Source organism: Anser anser (assembly GCF_964211835.1).
Source record: "Anser anser genome assembly, chromosome: 7".
NCBI classification, from domain to species: domain Eukaryota; kingdom Metazoa; phylum Chordata; class Aves; order Anseriformes; family Anatidae; genus Anser; species Anser anser.
Window position 1 is genome coordinate 22,867,146 of NC_139727.1, and position 27,236 is coordinate 22,894,381.

A 27,236-nucleotide genomic window follows, 5' to 3' on the forward strand; every position below is an offset into this window, starting at 1 on the left:
TGGATGTAAAGTATTGGGCTTTGCTCCTTGCTGCTTGTTAATGCTGGGCACTGTGAGGGCACTTAAATTCAATGGGAACATCTGCTTTAGCCCTGTAGTTTGGAGTAAGGGTTTAGTTTTGAAATGATCTATCAATCATCCCTGCGTAGCATGGTTTTGTTCTCACTGCAAAGTGATCTCAGATTGTTAGCTAGATTCGTTTTGAATGAAATGAAACCAAAAGCTGCACTCCAGTTGTGCACCTAAGCTATGCTCCTGCCACTGATGGCATTCAGACCGGGGGAGCAGACTTGATCTAGTTTGAAGTAAAGCCCCCACAGTGCATATAATGTGGATACTGGGTCCTCTCTACCAGCTGTTGTGTTCAGCAGACCTGCTTCCACTGAGCTGCACTATTTGATAGCATTGGCACAGCTGATTAAACCATGCAGCTTGTACAAATGAATTGGAATCTCAAATAGGAGCAGTTTAGCAAAAGGAAAATCATGTTTATAGACTCATGTTCTTAATGACTTGCTAGGCCTGAGCAGACCTTGAGTACAGTCAGTCCAGTATTTTATCTCCAACCACTAATAGCACCAGGTATTACACAGGAGGGTGCAAGAAATCTTGCCATGGAAAGTTAGTTGATTAACATACCTGGGAAGGTTTCATCTAATCCTGACGAGGTAGAGATCTTCAACTCTGAAATGTGAAGACTCCTCATTCCTCTGAAATAACCTGCAAGGCTAGATGTATTTGTTACTGGTATCACGGTGCTTTTCAGGAGGCTTCACAGAGTTTAAAACACTAAACAGATACAGGTCAACACTGTTGTGAAACCTGGCTATTTCTTTAAGGAATATGGGAGCAAAGAATTGTTCTTGAGCTAAAACTGTGAGTAGCTCTCTACTTCATGTATAATAAGCTAAGAATATGGTCTACATAATTTCTTTACTCTCTTCTTAGACCTCAGTTCTCCCTGCCTTGCTGGGCATGTCACAGTGCTCAGTGAAATACTGAGTGGCTGCACAGTCTCATCTCGGTTGGTTGCTTTGTTTTGCTCTGGCGGTGATGCCAGGCAAAATTTACAGTTTGTAATTCGTGCACTAACTGCTTTTATTAATAAGAATGAATTCTGAGTCTGTTCATAAGTGTTTTCTTGTTGTTTGCAGGGGACAAATTGTATACTGTGGTTGTTCTCTGCCCTGCCCTGCGATCATTTTAGCTGTGGGCAGGGTCATTTAAACCAGTATTGGGCTCACTGTCTGCTCTGTGAAATGAGCCATTGTTCTGGATCCCATTAGCATGTTTATTTCTGCTGTGCTTTGGGTAGGATGGTCTACTTGGGAGACCTTTAACTGAGCATCAGGGAGTGTTACACAGTCAAATGATTTGGAGAGACGAAATTAGTTTTAATAATGCTTAACACTGATGCTTGAATCATTGAGCAAGGCAATTGTGGAATGCGCAAAGATTTGGTGATGCAGGTGATGGCAGAGACAATATTATTTAGCAAAGCTTCGTAGATAAGGCTGACTAATCTGGAGGTGGGCAAAGGTTTGACTCAAACTCGCGTTCACTGCCCTTGAACTTGTTGTCTGGGTCTTCCAAGCACAAGTTTTCTGCTATCATGTTGAGCCTTTTAGGGAGCCCACGTTTAGGATGGATGTGCACTACCTTGTAGGATCTCTTATGGTCTTCTCTTGTAGTAATTGTTTCTTCTGGTTGTGTTAATCCATGTGCCTGTGACTGTGGGTGGCAGATCTAGTCAGACAAAGAGAGACATTTCTTGTTTTTGGGGGGGAAAAGTTCAGACCTTGAGCTTTTCCAAGATGAGGGAATCTGGTGCTGCATCTGTCTCTGCTTGAACCTTCTGAGGGTTGTAAAATGTGTGTGTTGATGAAACTCAGGCAGTCATGAAGCTTCTTCATAGAGCTGTCCTGCTGTACCCCAACTCTGCTACTGCAAAGCCCTTCATGCTCTGCCTGTCTTGGCTTGTGGCACCTCTTGCCATTTCACTACAAGCTCTGCATTTCCTTAGCTGGTTCATGGCATGTACCTTCTCCTACCATAACCTTCAGACCCAACTTAAAGCTTCTCTGCTAGTTCCTTCCTTTCTAATATATACTTACATTATCTTCTCAAATCAAGTGTCTGCCACTCTAAAGCCTGTTTCTACAAAGAGAGTAGTACATTAAATCACCTGTGGATTGTCTACAGAGCCAAAAGGTAGTACTAAATGCTAAATAAAAAAATGTCTTATTCATTTAAACCGTCTTGTATCAGTGACAGTATTGATGAAGAAATCATAACACAGGTCTTAATACATGCTTGGAAACCAGAGGATGTGCCAAAACCTGTGGAATGCTTGTGCTTTGCTTAGTAGAACCTGCCTGAGTTTTCGCTAAAGATACTGTAACTGGTGTCTGCTATGTCAAGCATGCCTCACTCTGTCCTTCCTTTTCCTGTGAGGATCTCCCCTACATCTATTTGGCCTCATTTTGTGAGGACGTGCTGTGAAAGATTGTGCTGGAAGAACTGAAAGTGTGAAGACTTGCTTTCAGAGAGTGCTGTGGAGAATTTGTCTCCGGCAGGGAACAGGGAGTAGTAACACATCTGCAGTGGATGAACTCTAATGAATTAATTTTCTTTGGTTTCAGGCACTGGAAAGTGACTATGTCAGTGCACACCTCCATCGCTGGATAGACCTGATTTTTGGCCACAAGCAACATGGCTCAGCTGCTGTGGAGGCAGTTAACACCTACCACCCTTACTTCTATGGAGACAAGATGGACCTCAACAACATCAAAGATCCTCTGATTAAGAGCACCATCCTGGGTTTTATCAGCAACTTCGGACAGATACCAAAGCAGGTATCACTTGATTATGAGAGTATAAAGCGTGATTTATTTTGGTCTTGTAGTATTTCAGTTGGAAATCAAGAGAAGAAACTTAAATCACGGACAGTCTCTGATTTAAATCTGCTAAAAAGATGGGCTGTAGAGTTCTCCTGATGGTGTGACTCCACTCTCTAATTATGCTGTTCTTGTCATATACCATACAGCTGTGGTATCAAATCTGGGTTCTGCTCTCTCAGTACTTACATGAGTAACCACTAGTCTGGGGCTGAGTACAAGCAAATGAAGGCAACTTAAATTCTCACCTATAGTTTTCTCTCTTCTCCTGAATCACTGGGAGTAGCTTCCTATCCCTGTAAGGGATGTAGTCTGATGAAAATGTAACGATAAGGATAAGATGGTCTCATTTTAATGAAGAGGTTTGTTTGTGACGGTTCTGGAGTCTATGATTAATGTTTTAAATAGATGCATCTCCTGCATGATCTGGCTGGTAGAGATGTGTTTTTCAATGCCATTCCTTTGTTCTAGCTCTTCACTAAGCCACATCCATCCAGGAATGCCCAGGGTAAAAGTTCATCAGGAAGAGAAGCAGTGCTGTCTTTTCAGTCAAGTGGAATTCTTCCTCCGTTCATCAGCAGTCTGCAAAACCTGAAGCTCTCACCAGTTACAGTAAAAGGTGCAGCAGGGGCTGTGCTCCATTTTCTGAGCTACTAAGTGTAGAATTCTTGGATGGGGGTGAATCTGAACTTTGTGTGAGTTGACGTGAGTTGGTACCACCAAGATCCCTTCAGACAATTGTTATTTGCATGTGTGTGTATTGTGGGGGGGCATTGAAAGTGTACTCAGACATTCAGGAGAAATCTTGAAACTTCTTTTGTAGAGTTCAGAACAGATTTATGTACAACATCTAAATTTTTTCTGTCTTCTTCGTTCTGGATATTTCAAGTTAAAGCGTAAAGCTTGCTCTTTCCCCTTTTTATTATTCATCTTTTTCTTAGTCTATTTTTCTTAACTCTAACAAGCCTGGAAAATTTCAGTGTATCTACTTCTTTTCATCCCATGATGCTGGTATGTACATTGCACATTTTTATGTGGCCAGCAGACTTCTGTAGCTGTACTACAGAGGCTGTTGGTGACATACCCTGCATCGTATAGTTCATGGCATAAGGCTGCCTGCCAGTGAAAAGGAGCTTAATGATACTGCTGTCTCTTTCTTTGGAGCCATTCTCCACCTCTGCATGGACTTACGTGGTCTGTTGGAGAGGGGAGTTTCCACCATTGTCTTGGAATCTCAGTGGCAGAGTGGATTTCTGTCTGTGGACCTGGTCCCAGCGCACTGAGACCAGTTGTGGGGCATGCCAGCCCCACCACAAAGCCATGTAAGGCAGTAAGTTAATGTTAGTGTTCTAAAAACAACAGAATTAAATATGTTCTCTGTCTTGTCAGACTATCCCAAGGGAGCTATTGGACACATTGTTCATACTGAGAAGGGCATTCTGGCTGTTGAAAAAAATAAAGTTTTGATTCCTCCTCTTTGGAACAAAACATTCTGCTGGGGATTTGAAGACTTCACCTGCTGCTTTGGCAACTATGGGTCTGAAAAGGTAAATAGAAAAAGTCTAAGCGTTTCAGAAATGGATGTTATGTTGTGGTCTGTCTTGTTTAGGGACCCAGCTGAGAGGCTGTAGGGGAGCTGATTTTGGAGAGTGCTCTGCATGACTTTTTGCAATCAAGTTTTCTGAGGATTCTCAAGTTGGATATTCCAGTGGAGTACAAAATTATTTCACTGCTGAAAAATGTGACTTTTTCCCTCTAAATGACCTTGAGTTTTCCTTCAAGTGACTCTGTTGTCTGTCACAATGAAGAAGAAACCTCATTTCATAGGTTGTAAGGACAATACAAGGTCTTCTGGCCCCGAATTAGAAATTTCATTGTGCAGAACTTTCTGCTGGAATTAAGATAGGACCATCTGTCAATTCCCCTCTGGCTCCCAAGCTTAGCCCAGTGCATTCATTCAACATAATTATGTCCCCTAATCTAGAAAGTTAATACTCTTACTTCTTTGCTGTTAAAAATCAAGGGTCTGTGTCACCACACTGCTGGCTAGGGCACTGGATAGATTCAGTTCTCTACCACAAACACACTGATATTGCATGTGTTTGGGACAACGTTATGATGTGCAAAGACATCCAAGTTTGCTTGGGTATCAAAATAGCAGAATTAGTCATTCAGCAAAATACTAGCTTGGGTATCAGAGCATACCATATCATTATGTTTTTACAGACATATCCGCAGTCACTGGGCATGAGAAAAACATGAGATTTATTTTTACTTTCTGATTTCTGTAAAATCACAGAGTTTTTCTCCATTGATTTTCAATATAGCAAATTAAAATTGGTGCTCAGTAACTTACAGTGCTGCTACAGGTGTAAACTTTTTGCTTTATCTCTACTGGTGGACTCAGAAGCAAGGAAGTTACAGAATGGTGGTTATTCTTGTTTTTTTTTTGTTTGTTTGTTTTTTCTCCTCCAAAGATCAAGGTACCATAAAGTGTTCTGGTATTGCTCAAAAGTCAGGGTGTCACTGAGCCTCTTGCAGTGATTATACAGTTACTGTAAGTAGTTGAGGGTTCAGCTTGAATCTCTATTGGGACAACAGTGCCTCTGTTGAAAATATATTGGATATACTTTAAGTATATTGTTGCCTTCATTGAAGTAGTAAAGGTTTGTTTTGTCCATGGTATGATTTTTGTAACTGTGGCATCCAGGTTCATCAGAATCATTAGCACTGTGCTGTCATCCACATTGGGTGTAAGAGAGCTAATGCAGAATGTGAGCGGAGGGATGTTTGTGCTGTAAGTGCAGCAGTGTAGAGTTGTTTTAGGCCAGCTTGGTACTGCTAGCAGAGCAGTTGGCCAGAACGGAATTCAGTAAGCCTTGGCTATTCAATCCAAGTATGACAAAGGTGTAGCTGAGCCTGGCACTAACTCTCTTAACGGTGGCAGTCATAACCTGAGCTTTGTTATTAATCTACATTGAATGTTTGCATACTGTTGCTATATGGTGGCAGAACAAACTTGCCTGAAGCTATGTAGGAAGTCTGTAGCACAAGAGGGGCTGGAACTCTGTTGTCCTAAGACACTGACCTTTATCCAGCCTTCCTGTTTGGTCCCCAGAGTCTGGCACAGCTGCATGCAGCCACAGTGTGTGCTTATACATAATATACAGCTGTGCTGTCAACATAGAGACTTGGGATAAGATGAGCTTTTCTTTCCTGGGTTAAAACAGGCTCAGTTCTCAAAATTAAATCTGCCATTTGGTATTAATAAATGCGTGGTATCACCAGATGAGTTTTTGGCTGAAAGCTGCTTTCTCGTACAGAACATGACTACGTTTGAGTGCATGGCAGACTGGGGTAAATGCCTCTGCGCTGTGTGTCCTTCAGCAACTACCATAATCACATCTGGAACAAGCTCGGTTGTGTGTGTCTGGGAACTTTCTTTGGTCAAGGACAAAGTGAAACATCTGAACTTGAGACAGGTGAGTACTGTGACTCTTGGTACAGAAATTTAATAAAAAGCAAAGAGAAAGTTTTTTTCTGTCAGAAAATTGGAAGAGAAAACATGCTACAGTGAATCGAAAAGGCAGAAAAAGGTGATAAAGTAAAAAAAAAAAAAAAAAAGGTATAATGTGAAAACTTGTCAGGTCAGGAGCTGATTATATGCCTTATACCCATACCTTATGTATTATGCTTGGTGGGTTTTGTTTGTTTGTTTTGTTTTTTTGCCTTGGTAGCATTTCCTAAGTTTACAATGATACAAGAAATAGTGACAATAAGGCATGTCCTCCCTTGTAGTGCAGCCAACCCTTGGATTATTTTCAAAAGCCAATATTACCTGGAGATAGTTCTAGTTCTTTTTTGGCTGCTAGAGCAGTGGGCAGGATCTCCAAAACACCCTGTCAACTTAGCTGACGGAGATGAAGGCTTGGCTAGGCAAAGCCCTTGATACTTCTCCCTCAAACAGAAGTCAGAACTTAAAAGGTTTGTCTATCACTCCACAAGGTAGGGAAAGATCCCTACAATGATATAGTTTGTGACCTTGCTGTCCATGGTCCTTTAGTGTTTGTTGATTTGGAGCTCATCTATAGTCACCCAGCAGCTGTATAAATGCTATTTCATTTGCAAAAGTGAACAGTGAGTTCCCAGCTTTACAAGAAAATCTGGAGTACTATCATATATCAAAGGCAGTGTGTGACCTCTCTTCCCTAAGAATTCAAGAGACAGAAAACTCTCTGCTATTCTTAGGCAAACTAATAATGGGTTCATTGATCAGCAAGGAGGTCTCCAAATTCTTGTTCTAGAGTCTTGTTCTGTTCATATGCTCTGGAGATATTCAGGAGATATTTCAGTGCTTTCCAGACCTGGAGCGAAAAATATTTTATTTGTCATTTAAATAATGTGAAAACATCTATGTCTGCTGGGAGGCCAGAGAAGTTCCTAGACCTTCACTTATCTGATGTTTTTGGGCATTGAAATTAGGAAGAAAACTGTTTAGAGCAGCTTCTCTTCCGAGTTCTGTTTCTTTCTTGAGAAGCCAAAACTAGGAGACAAAATCTTGAGTGACGACCTTTTAATCCCTCTGCTTAGTATTCCAAGCCAAGAGGTGGACATAGAAATGGAAGAAATAGCAGCAGAGAAAATGTAAGCAGTAATCTTCATAAATATCAAAATGATACCAGTCTGACGATCTGTTCGAGTTTCAGGCAGCTGACTGAAGAGGCTCTTTCATCTTCAGTACCTTTCCCTTTAGCAATATAAAATCAGCTTTGCTGATGTGTTCCACCGTGATTAATCTGATATTACCCAAGGTCCACAAAGTAGCATGAGGTCATACAGTGACAAATGCTGTATTTTTTTCCTTCTCTTTGCTTGCAGAGACCTTTTTTTTTGATGACTGGCATAGATGTAAATTCGAGTTATGGTTCTAAATGTCTTCCAGTGAATTACATGCTGCTTTCATGTAATTCACTGTTTCTTGGTGGCTGCTTTTTTTTTTTCTGAACAACAGAAAAAATTGTATCATCTTTCCTGAGAGAGTGAACTTTGCTTAAGTAAAGCTGATGTGCTATAAAGTGGATGGTATTCACTTATCAGCTGTCTCATGGGACTGACACATTCTGGTTTGGAATGTAGTAAAGTGCAGAAACTATATTTCAGCATAAAAAGTCACTTTTCCCTCTCTAGCAGGGACCGCTCCCACAGTTTTGTGGAACGCTAAAGATTGAGCATAATAGGCTCAGTATTGATCTGTGCAATTTACCAGTTCCCTCAGTGTTCATGAACACAGCAACCCATGCAATCCGCCCCCCAGAATTTCTGGGCCGAATGAAACACCAGGCTGGGAGAAGCATCCAGGAAAGCTGTGTTGTGTGTGCTGTGCTGAACTGTCAGGAAGGTACTGAGCATAGCTGTGAATTATCTGTTCCCATGTCAGCCAGTTACATTGGATGGCCAGAACTTGGTTCAATTTTTCTGGACTGAGCATTCCTGCAGTGAAGCTGATAAGCTTTATTTATTTATTTATTTATTTATTTATTTGTGAATTTACTGTGGAGACAGGCCTCACAGTTCTTTTCCCCATTAAGGGAAAACCTTCATGAGGAATAACAAGAAGACATTAGAGAGCTACCAGCACTTGCACTTGACTGTTTTTGCATTAATACATACCAAAATACTGGTAGATCAAAGCTGAAATTTTAACTGAGCTCTGATCTATCCTTCTCTTCCACACTCAGCTTGCATTTAAAGTACTTCACCAAGTCTTTCTGAATTAAAAAAGGAGAAGAGGGTTGATGAAAATTTTTGTAGGACCTTAGCCTGTCTCAGCAGTGCGAATGTTGTCACAGTGGGTACATTTCCTTTCCTTCTTCAGAGGAATGAGAAGGAATTTGGAGTGCTTGAACCTGCCTTGTCAGAGCCCGCTCTGTAGAGGTCTTGTGCAGTTCTTGAGCACAGGCATTAGGTTATGCCCAGCCATTTGTAAAAAGACTTCTACAGCCAGTTGTAAGCTACTGCTGAGTTGGGAGTGCTTCCATCCTCTGAGGACTGCTGATGGAGATGCCATTTTGTGCCAGAATTTTTAGCTGATGATTCTCTTCAATGGAATACATCGCAAGGTGGAATTCATCCCTTGCAGTTGCAGGTCACCTTCAGTAGGTCATAGCTGCAGCTCAGCGTCTTCTCCAGTGGATTCATGTTTGAATACTGTTGTCCTAATAACCTTGGCGAGTGGCAGCACATGTTAGCTAAAAGAGTTCAGTCTGATATTCACAGACTGGAAAAGAATATGAAATGTCTTCACAAAATTCATTCGGGACATGTGGCTATCCTGCTCTGTGACTCTGTCTCTGAACTGAGACAAACCCTGAAAATGTGTTAATTAAGTCATGTAGAGACAGCCAGCAGGGAATATGCATTTACTGTTAAAACCAACATTAAAACTGGTGGATCAGATTTTTCACAGTAAGGCAGTTAATAATTGAGCCCTGAAAGGCTTTTCAGGAAATCTGTGAAGGACTCTTTCTCTGTTGCCCTACAGGCTTTAATGTCGTTGGTGGTTATGCAGCAGAAATGTATGCTGCTGTCACTTGAGAGTGCTGCATTACACAATTGTCATCAGTATATTCCTGTTCATGACTTCTGTGATGTTAAATTGCCTAAAATATAGTCTTTTTAAATGAAACTGTTTGAAGCTAAATCAAACTGGATATTCTGTATATCTCTGGAACCTAGAAAACAGAGGAAGGATGATGGATAATGACGAATGAGAGAAGAATTCATATATAGCTTTTTAAAGCAAAAATAAAAACAAATGCTGTTTTTATTCCGATTAAAAATTGGAAAAATGTTAGTACTTGTTCAGAAAAACAGAAAGAAAAGTCTGGGAAGGTCACTGAAATATATCTTAAGTTTTATTTCAAAATGATTTAAAATATTTGAGAAATAATTCTCAAGTCCAAATTTTACTTGCTTAAGACTGCCTTGACTGAATTTGTTGATGATTTGCATACAAACCACTGTGGTAGAATCTGAAACATATGCCAAGGGCCAGAGTTGAGTTGTTTTACCTGACCTACCATGCAACTTGGGGCAAGTCATGTAATCTCTTAGATATTCGACTTTCCTCAACCACGAGTTGAGGAAAAGGATGGTTCTATAAGAATCTTTGGGATTTCTACTTCATACACCTTTTGGCTCTCCAAAGTGTGACTTGGTTGCTTATTCTTGCTAAGTAAATGGCCGTAGAACTGCAGCTCCCTAGTAAATCAGCCACACAGTTGTGTTTTGTCGCTTTTTTCCCCACCAGGCTCTGTATGGGCACTCTCAGGCAGTGACCTGCCTTGCTGTGTCTGTGACCTACAGCATAATCGTGAGTGGATCTGATGACAGAACCTGCATCATTTGGGACCTGAACCAGCTGACGTACATAACCCAGCTTCCTGCCCATGGGGCAAGTCTCTGTTCTGTTGCCATCAACAATTCAACAGTAAGATCTTCATTTATCATCTTTCTTCTGATGCATCCATGAACATTTCATGATAATTTAATGGGTGCTCTTCACAACATAAAAACATCCTGAGTCTGATACATTGATTTTTTTTTCTTTCTATAGAGATTGCTAATAGTGTTCTTAATGATAAGAGGGGAGCACTAAAAGCAACATTTCAGACTGAGTAGCTAAGCAGAAACATCTTAGGTGGATAGCAGGATTAAAACTCTTTTAGTTTGCAGAACATGAAGTATTACCTTAGTAGCTCCTGGATCTGGCTAACCCATAATCTTATTGCTTTCATTATCCCATTAATTTCTCTTGACATTCATGCAGCAGACCCATGTCAGCTGAGGAATGCTGGACCTCAGTCTCCCACCTCAGCTGACAACCTTCTTACACCCTTGCAGTGATAGTGTTTGTGGTTTGTTTGTTTTTTTTTTTTGGTGTTTTTTTTTTCTCTTTCTTTCCCTCCTACTGTCAGCTGAGGGGTGTGCTCTTGACAGCAGTGGCTGGGTTTTCGTTTACCAGCAGTGGAAATAATCCTGTTGTGGTCTGGGCCTGGCTGCAATTGCATGCATGCTGATGGGAAAATATTTTCTATTGGATTTAACTGTAAGCACTCTGGATATTATTTTTTCCAACCTTCTACCTCCCAAGAATGTTGCTTGTATATTTGTATTTTCAGTCCTAATATACCATAGCAAGGTTCTAGCTGCTCAGACAATTTGCGAGTACATCCAGTACTGGAGTTTGTACCAAGAGAGGCAAAACTGAATTCATAGCAGTGGGAAACAAAGCAGACGTTCTATAGTTAGTCTGTGCCAAAATAGCCATCTCATATTAGAGCTTCACTAACCATGCAGTCTGATGACTAGTGATTGAGGGCAGGAATTAAGTAGTCTGTTAAGTACTAGCTTGGCACCCAGCACCAGGGGTCCTGGTTAGTAGTAATATATGGCCAGTAGCTTCAGCTGGCCACCTCACAATACCTGGTGGCCCCTTGAGAAGGCAGTTGAAATAGTGCCAAGCATTCAAAAATGAGTGGGTGGGATAACATGGGCTTCATACCTCAAGAGCATAGAGTCCTCTTTGTCTTACACACCAACCTACCATTAATGGTAGCCATTTCAGTTGGGAGCTCCTCTCCTAAACTGTCCAAAAATTAAAATAGTTAAACTGATCAGACAATTGTCTGCAGAAAGGTTCATTTAAAAGAAAGAAACCTTAAGAAAATATGTTTGATTTATTTCTTTCATAATTTGATAATATTTATTATAACATGAAGAGAGAAGCAATGCTGCTTCCATTGTGCTAAATTAAATATGTTGTTTGATACAAAGTGACATTTTTGGTAATGAGTTTTTTTTCTTGGAAAATTCAGAATGTTTTAAAGCAAAGATTTGAAGGAAACAAATTTCTGAATCACTTTTCTGTGAAATAAGAGCCCTTTACACCTGTTCGTGACATGATTGGTTTTATATTTGCTTTAGCATCTGGAAGCTCCATTTATAGATCCAAACTTCATGGTGTTTGTATGACTTAGGCACCAAAAAAAATGCTTTCCCAAAGAGTTTATAAGATAGGCAGGATTGTAAAAGCTTGCTCTAACTAATGATTTCAGTTTTAAATCTCTGGTCTAGACCTGAAAAACACTGTAGATAATTACCAAATGAACAGACATGTAGATGAGGTAGCTGACATTCAATATCTTTAATTATTGGCAACTGTGTTTCAATGTTTCAAACAAAATCTTCTGTTTTATCTACAGAATCCTGTCCTCCAATGTGAAGAACCCTTTCCCCAAATCAGGGGTGACATACAGTGTTAGTTGATTTAAAACAGATGCGCACTGCTAATTTAAGGGCACACTGGCCTTCGCCAGAATCAGATGACTTGGCTGATGCTGTTCTGTTTAACTGGCTCTTAGTATGCATAAAGGGTGAAACGTTTGGGTGAAATTTCAGTTAGTATCTTGATCAAAGGGCACTTCTGATAAGATTATTTAAGACCGCAGCATCAGCTTTTGATTCTGTGCATTCCTTGCCCCAGAGATACCTGTGTATTTGCTCCTTATATGCCGTCCCTGGTAAGACTATCCACCTGTGCTGAAGGAGTAGGAGAGATTCAATTGCAAAGGATGTTTTCTGCATTGGAAGTGCCGCTCATTGAATGCTGAGCTGGTCATTGGTCGAATGCAAAACAGTTTAAAAATGCGATGACATTAAGCTCCCTGTGAGGGGCAGAGGAGGATTGTGAAATCACTAAAGGTTTCACAGCTAAGGAGGTAAACTCCTTATCCTCATTTAAGAAAATGTTTATTTGTGTATCAGTAACATTTAAAAGCACTAGTCCTGGCCCAGAACTTGTGTCAGGCACTGACTGTGCACAGTCCCTGTCCCTGGCAGTAGCTGAGGTTCAGTCTGTGCTCTGCTGGGCTATGCACTGACTAAAAGGTAAGGGCAGAGCGTAGCAGTCAGCCTTCTGTCCTCTTTACTGTGTTTGCCTTTTTTCTGTGTTTCTTTGATTCCTTTGCCATGCTTAAAAAATGGGTAGCTTGATGGGCAAGAAAGAGGATTCTTTTGACTGCCTAATCCAAAGCTAACAGGCTGTTATCTCAGGGTGTAGCCTAACATTTTGTGACCTGGTCTGTCTGCAAGCTGCCTGCCTGTAGCAGGTGCCCAGGACTGCAGAACAACATTGAGAACCTCCTTGGTCTCCCCCTGCTCAGTTACAGGAAATGGATGCCAAGGCTGCATTTCCGGTTGGCATGAATCAAGATGTTTCTTTACCCATTTTTTGACAAAGCAGCAGGCTAACTGTATCTGACCCGTCTCCACATTCTTTTCCACCGGTTGGAATCAAGGTAGTTTTGTCAGAACACAACTTGGACAGAACTGAAAAACAAGTGTTGAGGCTTGCCTGTTTACAAGGAGGTTTGAAGAGGTTCTGGGGCACTTAGAACAAAATATGTTAAGTAATTACATGATTTAAAACCAGCCAGACTACAGGAGGGGGCAGGTGGACGTGAAGGCATGATGTTCTGCAGATCTTTGTAGCCTTGCATTATTTTGCAATGGGAAGTGTCATTCAAAATATCATCAATTGCTTTTATTTTATGGATGGTCACCGTTTTTTCTAGTGCAATTTAGTAAATTCTTTCTGCAGAACACATGGATTCCTCCTCAGTTTGAACCAAAAGTTTACTGCTAATTTGGTTCCTTCTACATCCATTCTGCATCCATTATGCCCTCCTGTGAGGAGGATGAGTGTAGGATCTTGAAACATTGCCTCTTGCTTTGTTACAGGGTGATATTGCCTCTTGTGCTGGATCCTACCTATGCTTGTGGACAGTCAATGGCCAGCCTCTTGTAAGCATTAACACCACCTGCAGCCCTGAAAGCCGTATTACTTGTTGCTGCTTTGCTGAAGTGATGGACTGGGACACACGCAGCGTCGTCATCACAGGAAGCACAGATGGAGTGGTGAGGGTAGGTGGGCAGGGGAGAGAAAAGACACATCCTAATTTAGTGTAGACCAGAAGCAGAAATTTTGCATCCTGAATGGTTGGGCAGAGCTGCTAAAAGCCTGTGCACAGGGCAAAAGCTGAAGACTGGAGTAAAAGGTTTGCTTCCTATCAGCTTTTATCCTCCTGAATGAGGAGTATCTGTCATTCAGGAAGGCTTTTGAAAATATACTTTTCATTCTGCTGTGTTTTTGAAAGGAAAAATTATATTGCCCATTAGAAATATGTTTGATGGGAGTTTCTGGGAGAAACAGTTCCTCGGGGGAAAACCTCGTACCTGGCTCTTCTGCAGCACTTGTTAGTGAATGGCAGCGCATTGCTTAAAGAATTTGTTATGCATTGCCTTTGTTTTATAAATGGAGACACTGAGGTGGTGGTGGTGAGGAAATCACTTAGGTTCACTTTTGCATAGATCAATACCACAGAACTCTGCAGGATCCATAGCTTCTGAGAGTTGGTTCACAGCTTAGTTCATTAAATCATACCTTCTCAAGAGCAGGAGTTTGCTGCTGGTTCCACCTCCTGTCTGGTGGGAGAGCTCCCCGGGTAATTGGTATCCTGGCTAGCACGTCAGACCTGCAACGTTGCCAGCTACATGCATACGTTTCTCCAGTGTGACAACATTTCTCCAGTGTGACACCCTACAGCATAGTGGCAGAGGGAGGGAGAACACTGCCAAGCCCTGCTCTGATGATCGAAATCCAATTTTCAGCGCTTTCTGGGAAGCAGACATCCACATCTCATGTCATTGTGTTGTTATAATCCATGTTATTCTCCTTTTTCCCTCACTGGCACAGCTGTGGAAGACTGAATACAATGACAGCCCAGGCCAAGCTGCTGGACTGAGCTCACAGAGTGGCGCCGTGGAAGAGGTGAACAGCACAGGTATGACCCCAGGGTGGACTGTGAACTGATTTGGGACTGTTGCAGACCTAGTTCTGTTGTGAGGAGGAAAAGGATGTGGGAGCACAGTGGTGTGAATGGGAGATGGTTTGGGAACCGGTATGGTAGTACTGTAACCAGCAGCGGTAGTGGGTAGCCTCTGTCCTGTCTTAGGGAGGCAGAACAGTGCTCAGCCACCAGTCTTTTGGGTAAATCCTGTCTGGATGAAGCTGGAAGGTTCTTTATAGGTTCTGTCAAGTTTGACAGCTTGATAGGGGTTTTGAGCAATCTAGTCTGAAGGTGTCCTTGCCCACAGCAGGTGGGTTGGAATTAGATGATCTTTAAGGTCCCTTCCAACCCAAACCATTCTGTGATTCTATAACCACCTTTCTGCGTATGAACCTAATGAACTCCAGAAAGCCCATTCCCTTAGCACATCTACTGATGGCCTATACTAAAGTGTCCTGGGATGTCAGAGTGGGCAGTGCCACATTCTGTCCTGGGATGAAACAGGGAAGCTTGTTCTCTTTGCTGTCTTAAACGAGGTCGGAGGTCCTCCAGACTTGTGGGAGCCCAGCAGCAGGCCTTATTGCATGGTGCTATATTTTCAAGGCTATGCCAAGCTGAAGCTGATGCCCTCGAGTTCTTGCAGAGCAGCCAGGATTAACAAGATGATGGGGCTACAGTGCTGACTGGTATTAAAAACAACTCAAGCTCACTACTCTGTTCTAACAAATACAGGAGCTGAAACCTGCCAGGGAGCTTTAAAGGCATGTTCTAATAGCACAGCTTGCTTCTGTTCACAGCACATTTTATAAAAGAAAGGAATTGTGTTGTTAGTATGTATAATTTACACCACTTATTTGCTGTGATCCTCATTAGGCATTCTCTGTTGCTTCAATTTTAGGCACACAATTTGCATAAAGATAGAGTTGTAGATGTAACATCTGCATAAAAAGATATTATACGGTAATTGGGCATTACCACTGAGATCTTCAGAAGTGCTCTTCATGGAACTTGGCAACTTGGCATCTACATTACTTAGATTGCTATGTGAAAATATTTATATGTACAAAGTCATACTGGAAATGCCAAACCAGATGCCCATCCTACCTTTTGTCATGTTTCTGAGAGTAGCTAGAGCCAGATGCTTCTAGGGAAGGAGCAAGAACACCAGAGATACCAGATGTGAGGCAGTCTGGCTCAGTAGCTGTATATTTGGTTTCATTGTGGTCTCTAACCAGAGATTGCTGCAAGTCAAAATACGAGATTTAACATTTCTTCCAGAATATTTGTAGCATTCGGTAGTCACTCTGCAGATTCTTTTTACATCTAGAAGCATCTAATTCATTTTAAGAATTTCCTAGAATTTGTTCCTTAACTTCCTGTGGCAGATACTTCCATGTCTGTTTTACTCAGGTACAATTGCATAGCAATTGTCTTTGAGCAAACTGAGACCTTGGCTACTTTTAAAACATCAGATCTTAAACAGTATTCCAAACAAGGACTTAAAAGCTGCCCATGGGAACAGAGCAGAATACTCCTGTTTGTGCCATTTTAAGAGAGGATCATGAAAGAAGACATGCATTGACATCTGTTGATGTGTACAGCCACACCTGTTCTCATACAAGTGTAAGAAAGCATGTTCTCAGATGCATACAGCAACAGTGTTCTTTAGTAAAGAGTTGAGAAGTATGATCAGAGCAGTGATATGCTCCCTCAAAGTATTCAGATGATTTCAGAATTACTTTAAATGGCCAAATATTCCCACATGTCATTCTACATGTTAAAGAAAATAAAATTAATACAAAACACAAGTCATTAAGAAGACCAAAGTAACTATGATTGAATTATTTTGTTAGGTGTGTGTGAGTGTGTATGTATGTGTGTATGTGAAATGTTCTCAGCATTTAATTATTGGTTCTGTTATGAGCAGATTTAGATAAGTTGATAATACCAGGGCTTTATGTAATTTCTTTTTACTAGGCAATTATGGGCTGTATTATATCCTGGCAGCAAGGTATTGTGGGGCATCTTATTAAGCACAGAGCCAGTGAAAACTGATGAACAATTTTGCTGAACTAGGCATGCAATTTAGAAAGCAATAATACACAAATCCAATTTAGCACACAATTGATACAGCCGCACGTCAGCACATGTAACTATCATAGCCACAAATTAAATTGGGATGGGCCTATTTTGCAACAGCACAGGCTGAGATTAAATATATTTGTTCTCAACTTAACAACTTGCTGACCGTAAATAATAACAATCCCTTCCATGCTGCCCCCCAGACACTTTCTAAATATTTATTTTTAAACCACATAACAGGTAACAAGTGTGGAAAACATCTTGTTCTCTGTCGGGAACTGAATCCCAGCCTTGCCTTGACTGGAAAACCAAGTAAGAACAGCCCAGCAGTGACAGCACTTGCCATGTCCAGGTACGGTCCTGTCCTTTGCATTGTAGCATATGCCCGGCAGAGGGCACCGCATGAGCCTCAGTGTCTCCACTGATCTGTCCTAAATCCTCGGGTTATTTTAAAGTTTGTATTTCTGCTGGTTTTTGTATGTTTGTGTGTTTTGTGTATGCATGTGTTTTTTGTTGTTGTTGTTGTTTGTTTTTTTAATGTCGGTCAAATGCAGTCATTCTTGGAGCTGGCCTGGCTGATGGTATTAAGTGAAGGGTGTTGGGATACTCAGTGGTCTGAAAAGGAACAGCAAAGAAGAAATAGCAACTTTCAGGTGGAATAGTTGTATAGATCAATAGCTCCTGCACTGTCTCTACATCATAGAAAAAACAGTGTCCTAGGAGTTTCTGGAGATGCTATGTCCTTAATGAAATATAAACTGGAAGTTTTTGGCTAATGGACAACTTTGTTGTTGAACTCAGTTGGCACAGCCAGCAGTATTTCAGTTTACTCAATCCCCCTCCCGCGGTGTCATCTGGCTGTAATATTTGTTGCTATCTTCTACCCCACAATGTTGCAATGTACTGTAAAACAGCTGCTGCCTTTCTCTCTAGAAGTGCTGGCATTTTGATAGTGCTAAAATGATTCCTATACTGTCTGTGCTGAGATTTAGAGCACTCAGTGTGATACTTACATGCATGGAAAGTGGAAAAGTTTTTTGGGGGGGTGGAGAGAGGGGCGTGGTTACTTTCATCAGTGTTGATGACACTGTGTGCAGCAGAAATTTCAGCGGCTGAAGCCATTAGATTATGTGCTGACAAGCCTGAATTCTGAAGCTGGCCAACAAATTTAATTAACATTCACAGATTTTCAGGATCAGAGGAGGGTAAAAGCTCCTGATTTGGCAAGATTATCTGCAACTAACCCCTTGAAATACAGGAAGGTTTGGATCTGTTTCTAAATTCAGTCTTTTGTATAGTCTAGACCATTGTTCTTCAAATTTAACGTTAGAGATTAATCTGCTCCCCTGAATGTTGCATCCTCCTAATTGCTGCATATTCAGAAGAAAGTCTTGATCCTATTTGCATCTTGTTCTTAAATATTTTTTCTCTCTTTCTCAAGAAATTCCTCCAAGCTCCTAGTTGGTGATGACTGGGGAAGAATCTGCTGTTGGTGTGTGGATGGGTAGGAAGAAATAGTCAGGCCTCATGTTTTCAGCCTTTTGGGTGGAGAGAAAAGTGCCCATCAGAGCATGAAAGAGTTGAAGTCAGAAGATTATTACTGGGGACTGAATCTCAATGGAATTGTTGGAATGACCATGCAGTCAGCTCTGATTGAAATCAAAGACTGGACTCCAAAGGTGCAGGAAAGACACTGACAGACATACACATAGACAATGAGAATTCACAGTATTTGCCCTGGGAAAACTTCTGTATTTTAAATGTTATTTTAAATACTGGATTTTGCATAATTCTTTGTATTTCACAAATAATTGCTATCAAATAAAGCAGTCTAGATTTCTGCAAAAGAGCAATGTAGCTTAATAAAATGAATATATGCTAATTTTAATACTATGAGGTCAAAACACACTGAGGCTTCAAACTGATGTTAACTGTGTTCACAGCAGAATCTTTGTTCTAACAAACACAGAAATATGTTAGTATCTCTGTTCCTGCTATTCCTCATTCCCTGAGAAATGTATGCATGCCATCAGAAAAGCTTTTTTTTTTTTTGCAAAGCGAAGGTAAGAACTCCTAGATCCCAGGTTGACAGTGGTGCCTTCATCCAGCTCAGCTGTAAACATGCTACAGCATAGTCTTTAGTTTCCTAATCTGACTTAACTGTTTTTTTTTTCCCCACAGTGATCTGACACAGCTGTTCAATGTATTTTCTTTCACTTTCGCTCCTGCCTTCTTTCCTGTCATGATGCCATCTGGAATATTAGCAACATACATCAGGATTTACCTTCATAATGACTCTGCATAATAGAAGTGGGTATTGGTAGTATAAGAAGGTTGAGGCCATAATCTAATACATTTAAATGCCATTTATGTCCCTAGCTGAAATGAAGAAAATGTGAAAAATCAAGGTCCTTCTCATTTTTTGAGAATTTGAAGGAGCTATATTGGTGATATCTGCCCCTCTCCTCCCACCTTACTTTACAAAGGGAACTCCTGAGAAGCTGCTTAGGCAGAGTGGCTTCCTGAACACCACAGCCTGGGTCAGGGCAGAAGGACCCTGTATGCATGAAGGCACTTATGTTCATAGCACCAAACGCAACCCCTGAACAGCCAGAGCCACAGGAGTTCCATGATTTCCATTGCACTGGGAGTGTTTGGCAATGCAGAACTGAAGCCCTGTGTGTGCTGTGCAGGACAGACTGCAGAGTCTTCCTCAGTCTTCCTCAGAGTCTGAGGAATACGAGGAACTGGTGTATGCCAAAATCTTGGTGCTTAGAAACTTGCCAGCATTATTAGGAGGAATCTGGAGTAAAAAAGATGAGTTTTTTTTTACTAGTCTCCTCTAACTGTAACAACTTTCTTCTTCCTGTAGGGTACTACTTTGTTCACATCTTGTCTTCGAATTATGTTGCTGAATGAGCAAGACTTCCTATGGCAAACAGCTGCTTTCCTCACAGAGTGCTGAGACAGCCCCCCCACCCCCTATGCTCTGTCTAACCTCCATCAAGAGTTGAGGTAATTGCCTGTGGAAAATGTAGTAATTAGAGGTTAGCTCATGATGCAGACATACAAGGAAGGCTGCATTATGTCTACACCGATGACCTGGCTGGTTATCTTTCCTAACCTCCAAGTACCTGACTTGATTCAAATTCCATCCTTTCTGTGCTTGGAGAAACAGACCCTGAAACTAGGGTCTAGGGTTTTTTTTTGCAATCAAAGTAACCCTACGTTGCAAAGGTTGGTTGTGCCCATCTTTCCTGAGAACTGGGGAAAGGTCAATTGCCATAGAATTCAACAAAATTAAGTACATTCCTTCTTTGCTCTTCCATCTCTCCACGTTCCTTAAAAATAAGCTGTGGTTTGGCTATGTAGCAGGATATGTACTCCTGTCAACTATGAATACAGCTTTGCTGATCCATCATCAAGGTGATTAAGAGCCATGGAAAAAGCTCACTACCCATGCTTTCATTTTACCTAGCAGGCATCTTGATAGCTGGCTAATTATCTGCTCCTTTAGCATTTTCATGCAGCCTCTTTTTGCCAATAGTTGATACTTCACTTTTTTAGAGCTGGCATTGGCATCTACTTTGCTGCCTGGGTAGCAGCATTAATGGTTCCAGTGCTCTGGACACCAGTCTGGCTTTGTCAGGTATGAGAAGAGACCACTCGAAGCTGTGGGTTAACTGTGCGTGACTTTGACAGGCTTATCTCCTTGTGCTTTACATCAGTTCTCTTGTGCCTCTGAGAGAAGGATGAGGTGCATTAGCTGTTGTTTTGGATTGCAGAACAAATCTAGAATGTGCATGTGAATGTCAGTCAGTAGGTTAAGAATGAAAGTCTTCATGAGTTAAGGTTGTTTAGCAACAAGTCCTTTAAAAAGTAGTATCTTTGAGACTTGCATCTGTCTAGCACCTGGGCAAGTTCTGCTCTGCTGCTGCACTCTTCAGAAATTTAGTCTGCTGAAAAAAACTCTGAATTTTGGAGTATAGGCTCTGGGCCATCATCTCATGAGGCTGTTGGTGTCTTCCAATTTATTGAGATATTCTTTGTTTTTCTTCTATCTCCAGAGGACTTTTTCCAGTCATAAGTCATGGAAAGAAATGCATGCTGTGGGTACCAAAAGCACCACTCCTTGCTTGGCAGAGCTGAGGCACATATACCACAGTCATTTCCTAGGTTTGATGTAGCCGGTGTCTACGTGACAGTGGTACAATGCCACTGATCATTTTCCTGCAGGCATAAGACATGAAGTAATAGTTAGAAATTTCTAATACACTGTTGAACAATTTTCTGAAACCTATCCTTCTGCAAGTATCTTCTTTTATATTTGCGCTGGGCTCCTGTGTATTTGGTAAATGATGAATGTACATGAAAGTCTGTCAGCTCTGCATGTGGAGATAGCTTTCACTACATGCGGACAAGGCCTGCTTTCTGTCTTATGATATGATACTGATTCTCTAATGGCTGCATTGAATCTAGGGGTGGCAGATCTAGAATGTGCTTGAAAATTTAGCAGGTAGAGCTATTTCACAGCAAATGCTTTCAGCATAACTCCATCACTACCGTAAGTGGCACAATGCAAGCATCACCAGAGTGTTGTAATTATCTCGGAAGCAGCTTTTGCAGGGGGTAAGTAGTTCAGGGTGAGAATTACCCTTGAAAGAAATCCAATCCCATTAGGATAAGAAATGCAGAATTAAGGCATTAATTAAGGCAGAGTTTTAACTCTGCCCCATAGGGAAGCCAAGAAGAGAAATATGGAACAGCACAACTTTTATGTGACTTTAAAAAACAGTTTAATCGGGGACAATAAACCCTAAAATGCCTTAATCACACTTCTTTGGTTATTGCACAGACCATGCGGCTTCCTTGTTTGGCAACAGAAGTCTTATAAATGCTACAGTGAGCATTAAATACTGTCTGATTTCTGTTGCTTTCTATTGGCTAATAAACACTAGTGAAGCAATATTTGCAGAGCTGCCTGTGCACTGCAAGGCCTTTGTATGCTCATAAAAAAAGAATTTGCTCAAACCTTTTTCGAAAAATTCATGCAAACCAATCTGTAACTACAACAGAAGTTCCCCATGACTATCACCATGTGCTAGAGCTTCCAGGTCCTTTTCATGCATGGATCTCAAAGCTTGTTACAAGGGGGAATTGGTAAACAGATCATCTTACTCAGGATCTCTTACTGCTGTCACAAGGGAAGTATCTGAGAGCCTTATGAACTAAAATCATTAGCAGCAATATGCTAATGTTTTATGGGAACCTGTTATCCAGAACCAAGTAGGCTTCAGGAGTACATCAGGATCTTGGCAACCATCAGCAGTATTTGCTGCAATGAATACTGAGCAAATTGTGAGCACTTACACAGCCATCTCTGGGTGAATGCAACAGGCACGTGGGAAGCTAACCCTGTTTCAGGTCAGAAATTGTCTCCTTGCTCAGTTTGGACAGGAGGCTTTAAGGACTGTGTTTCTTCCTCCTACATCTGTTCCCTGGCCAGGTGGGACATGGAGGAATTATGCTTCCCTAACCACTCCAGTTTTTGAGGGATGGGGGTGAGCACAGGGATTAAACTGCTGGAATGAACAGTGAGAGTGCTCTGTAGACACTTGTGTGTTCAGTCCATTCCCTGTGGTCTCCTGGCTGTGGAGGTCTCCAGTGGAAAAATAGTAATAGGTTAAATTTCTGCCAGTGTCTGTGTTGAGACAGACAGACGCACACTTAATTTTCTTGCACTATGGGACTAACCAAAGTAAAATACAAAGTGTAGTCATGTACGGTGTCATCTTTGGATGTCACAGTTGCAGAGCACCAGATCTGGTAAGCAAGCAAACGTGCTATCTATTGCAACAGTGGGACCACGCATGTTTTAAACAAGGGATTCCAGTAGTGTTGTTGAAATAACCAGAGCTGCTGCCAGCCTAAAAATTAATTTGGTTGGAAGGTGAAATCCTTATTTGCTCCAAAGTCTTTGTCTACCTAGCAAGCTGTCCTCTGCCTGTAACCCGTTTTTTGTTGACTTTGGTTGTGTAAGGACTCGATCGCTGCCTTAAGGGATTTACCATCATGTGGTTTTCATGGTGGGTGTGAGGCTCTGTGCAGCTTTTGACTCTTCAGAGTCTGATTATGAGCTGAATATGTACTATATGTTTGGGCTGTATATTTACAGGCCCTTCCCTGTGGCAATGCTGGGACTATGATAAGTGGGAGGAAGCCCACTAGAAATCTACTCAAGCAGGTCTAATTGTACCAAATAGAACGGCTCAGTAGAGTGGAAAATAGTCCTCATATATCTACTCGAAGAAGATAATGACCTTTTAAATAACAGAAGCAATTTTATTTCAATACCCCAATTACTCCGAACTCTCAAATGTCAAAGTGCTGGGCACTTTCAAAATAACTTAATTTAGACATTTATAGCACTTAGACACTGCTAGTTTCTTATCTAACCTAATTATGGGTTGTACAGGAAATTGCAAAGCATCCCAATTAATGTTATTTTTTATAGTGATACATAGAAGTGGCCTTTGCCATTTGCTGTTGTCATGTGCACAGTGATTTACTCATTTTGGCTTTTCAGTTAGTTTCCTGGCAGGACACAGCTCTTCTATTCTCTGCTCTTTGAGAGCAAGCAAGGAGGAAGCAGAGGTAGAAATGTGTGTAGCTATGTTTTTTCCCTGGGGGATTTGAAGGGCACATGTTGCAGTGAAAGCAGAGTGCCATTGCAAGGCAGGACTATTTAAGGGATAGAGGTGCCTTATAGAATAATAACAGCTGGCTAACAACTTTGTTCATCCTCTCTGCTCTGAGTACTTAGGCCAGGATTCTCCATTTGCCTGTCTGCCACAGGGCTAGTACAGTGGAATGAGGATTGTAAAGCTGCTTAACTGCCTGCCTGAAAAACCTCTTCACAGACAGTGCTGCGCAATTTCCCTTCTAGTTCCTACACTTGGAGAGGAGAATTGGACGTGGAGGAAGTGGTGTAGCACCTCTGAGTGGTATTCACCAGCTCCTGGCTCCTTGTCTGCTTTTATGGTAGGGGGAGGACACATCGCCAGTAACCATGTTTGAAATTGATAACTTTCCCATCCCTCTCCTCTCCTCTCCTCTCCTCTCCTCTCCTCTCCTCTCCTCTCCTCTCCTCTCCTCTCCTCTCCTCTCCTCTCCTCTCCTCTCCTCTCCTCTCCTCTCCTCTCCTCTCCTCTCCTCTCCTCTCCTCTCCTCTCCTCTCCTCTCCTCTCCTCTCCTCTCCTCTCCTCTCCTCTCCTCTCCTCTCCTCTCCTCTCCTCTCCTCTCCTCTCCTCTCCTCTCCTCTCCTCTCCTCTCCTCTCCTCTCCCCTCCCCTCCCCTCCCCTCCCCTCCCCTCCCCTCCCCTCCCCTCCCCTCCCCTCCCCTCCCCTCCCCTCCCCTCCCCTCCCCTCCCCTCTCCTCCCCTCTCCTCTCCTCTCCTCTCCCCTCTCCTCCTTTTCCTGTGGTGTCCTGGTCCTTGTGCTGTGCTTCCCTCCAGTGTCAAGAGAAAACTGTTAGCAGTCAGAGAATTTCCTGGAGGCCTTATTTTTCCTGAGGATAATCCAAAAGTATCGATGTTTAATTTCTTAAGGAAAAATTCGGACCTATGTACTGTATCTGCTGTCAACTGTGCCCAAATGCCATTCAGAGGAAGGCAAAAGCCCCCAAAGGTTGTCTTCTCATGCGGGGTTCTCAATGTACAGAGCCATGATGTGCTGTAGTGTTCTCATTCACTTCCTTTTTGTGAAATATTACTGCTGTATTTTAACTTGGCTTAACAACTCAAACAAAATCCAAGAAGGAAAGTTTGAGTTGAACTCAACAGCTTGTGTTGAAGAGGGCCACACACAGCAGGCATGCAGGGAGGTGAGAAGTGCCTTTCCCCAGGGTTTTTCTCTATCCAGGCCCAGAACGCAGCTGAGCTTCCACACAACCTCCAACTTCCCTGGTGGTAGATGCAGGAGAGCCCCAGGCTCTGCACATCAGGGAGAAATGTGACTGTAGTGACTAGCTGCTAGCTACTGAAATGAAATACCGAGCAGATACCAGCTGGAGGCTTTACAAGGGCTTAATTTTTGACTGGGTCTGTCAAAGACTGAAAAGACTCTGAGGATTTTGCAAATTCCCTGCAGTGCTGGTGAGGAACGCCAGAGTTAACATAACATGGCGGCAGGACTCTCGGCCTACCTATTGTTATTCAGTCAGAGCACATTGCTTCAAAATTTAGCCTCTTAGCAGAAATACTGGAGTATGCAATAGCTGCCAAATTTACTAAAAGGGGCTGAGATAGCCAGAGAGAGGGGTTGTTTTGGAGCTATGGCATGTTTTGTGCGGGTGTTTCAGCAGGCTTTTTCCTTTGTGGCTGGTGCTCCAAATGGGATTTAGAAGCAAGCTCAGAACCTGACCTACCCATTGCCTGAATTTCCAGGGCATGGTGTGTTAATAAGCATTTCCTCTGGAATAATTTGGTTACTCGTTTCCAGAAAAGTAGTGTCAGGAATCATTTGTTCTTTATATGAAGAAAGCCTGACAGAATTGAGGTTGACAGAGTTGAGAGAATTCTTTTTTCAACCTTCCTTACACTAGACGTAGCAGTCTTCAAATATGAAGAAGGCTCGTAAAAGGAAAGAGAGAAGTTCTGTGTGTCTGCTGCAGAAAAGGCAAGAAGATATAGCTTATATGCTAGGAAACATTTTGAATGATTAGGGCTGTGGAAACAGTTCATGAGGAGAATATGGAACCCTATCACTTTAAGGTTCAGAGAACAGGTTAGAGCAGCCTTTACCACACTGAGTCAAGTTAAGTCAGGCTGAGTTGGTCCAAGCTTGAGAACAAGTGATGGACTAGCGGACACCTCAAATTGAGTTTCATCTTTACTTTACTTTCTCTCTTTCGCTCTCGTTTTTTTTTTTTCTGTGAGAAATAATACAAACTTGGTGTCTTCAGTTCTTCAACTGACATGCAATCTTTCTATCTGCTTTACCTCACAACCAAGGTAAATAAAATGGAGACATACTAAGTGTTGAACAAAGCATACCAAATAAGAATATTTCAGATGTGCAAGAAACTCCAAAGAACAATTGCTATCTGCTAGAATTTAGGATTTCTTATGTTTTCACCCTGGCAATTTAGACTGAAGCCCCAAAAGATTTTTGCATCCTGATATTGCTCACCAGAGGTGTTTTGGAGAAGTCCTAAAAACAAACACACATACACAAAAAAACAACCAACCAACCAAAACAAAACAACACAAAGCAAAACAAACCAAAACAAAATAAAAAAAAAAAAAGAATTTGATCTGCGTATCAAATAACAAATAAAACCTCATCTGGTTAAGTCCTGCTATGGCCAAACCCTAGCTAAGGACACAAGTTGATTGAACTTCTTAATAAAGAGAACCCCACAATTAAGTTACAGTTATTCTAAACCAAATAATTTGCTTGTAATTACAGATATAACATTCCAGCCACACCTACCAATTAGAAAGTTGTAATAAAGAGTGATAAAACACCCCTTCCCTGGGCTGCAGAATCAACCCCCACGCAGCCTGCGACACTAATATGATTTACTCCTATTTGCTGATGGAGAATTCTGGCAATAAAATTTAATGTGGAGGAACAAGGTGCATTTAACCAAAGCTGTAAACATCTCTAATTCTGTTTAAAGCTATAGGGTGCAGTACATTAACGTTTAACAATCTTACACTAAGTCTGTGTGAAGCTAATAGAGCTGTATTTGTTAAAATTTCAGCACTGGGCCATGTTTTACCAATGACAACAGAAGGAGTAACCAAAATTGTGTGACTCAGCAGACTCCAATTGTTACTAAATATGGTATTAACAGTCTTCATGGAAGCTCCTGTCATAAAAGAGCAGTGGACCACATTCAGCTCTGCTGCTGTTCTGCTATAGCCAGAGGGAGTTAGGCCAGAGTGAATTCTGCCTTGTGTTTCCTGCTAAAAGGAGCTAAACCCAACTCATTCTACATTTCTTCCATTAAAGCCCGTTACACTTGGTGAAACTTTCTTCTCTGTATTCTTTCAAGTGAGTTGGTTTTAAACTTAAAGGTGTACAATTAATTTTAAGGGACAGGATGATGTTTTACTTTCTCCAACAATATGACCCTCCTTTCACTTGGATGGTCTGTTGCCTTTCTGGATTCTGTTGTCATCTGAAGTCAGTCACAAACTTTTTAAAATCTTGAGATTTTCTGCAGAATGAAAAAGTCAATTACCATCTCCTTGGATTGTCTAAATGTCAAGTATGAGATGAAAACATGTCTTTGTATCATTCTCTAGCAAGCAATAAATCCTACAAAGACTGAGAGAACTTAT

General features: G+C 41.6%; 1 protein-coding gene across 4 annotated transcripts in view; it reads left to right on the forward strand.

Annotated features, from left to right (window-relative positions):
• The window catches only part of WDFY4 (WDFY family member 4), a 134,379-nt gene extending 115,644 nt beyond the window's left edge, over positions 1-18,735 (forward strand). For all 4 annotated transcript variants that reach the window (XM_083843360.1, XM_083843361.1, XM_083843362.1 and 1 more), the window contains 9 exons: positions 2,643-2,855; positions 3,369-3,516; positions 4,287-4,444; positions 6,221-6,379; positions 10,207-10,386; positions 13,698-13,880; positions 14,713-14,800; positions 17,129-17,240; positions 18,330-18,735. In XM_083843360.1, coding sequence (XP_083699486.1) covers positions 2,643-2,855; positions 3,369-3,516; positions 4,287-4,444; positions 6,221-6,379; positions 10,207-10,386; positions 13,698-13,880; positions 14,713-14,800; positions 17,129-17,240; positions 18,330-18,396 — 1,308 coding nt within the window. In that variant the 3' untranslated portion in view covers positions 18,397-18,735. The remainder of the gene's footprint in view (positions 1-2,642; positions 2,856-3,368; positions 3,517-4,286; positions 4,445-6,220; positions 6,380-10,206; positions 10,387-13,697; positions 13,881-14,712; positions 14,801-17,128; positions 17,241-18,329) is intronic.
• The last annotated feature ends 8,501 nt before the right edge of the window (positions 18,736-27,236 follow it).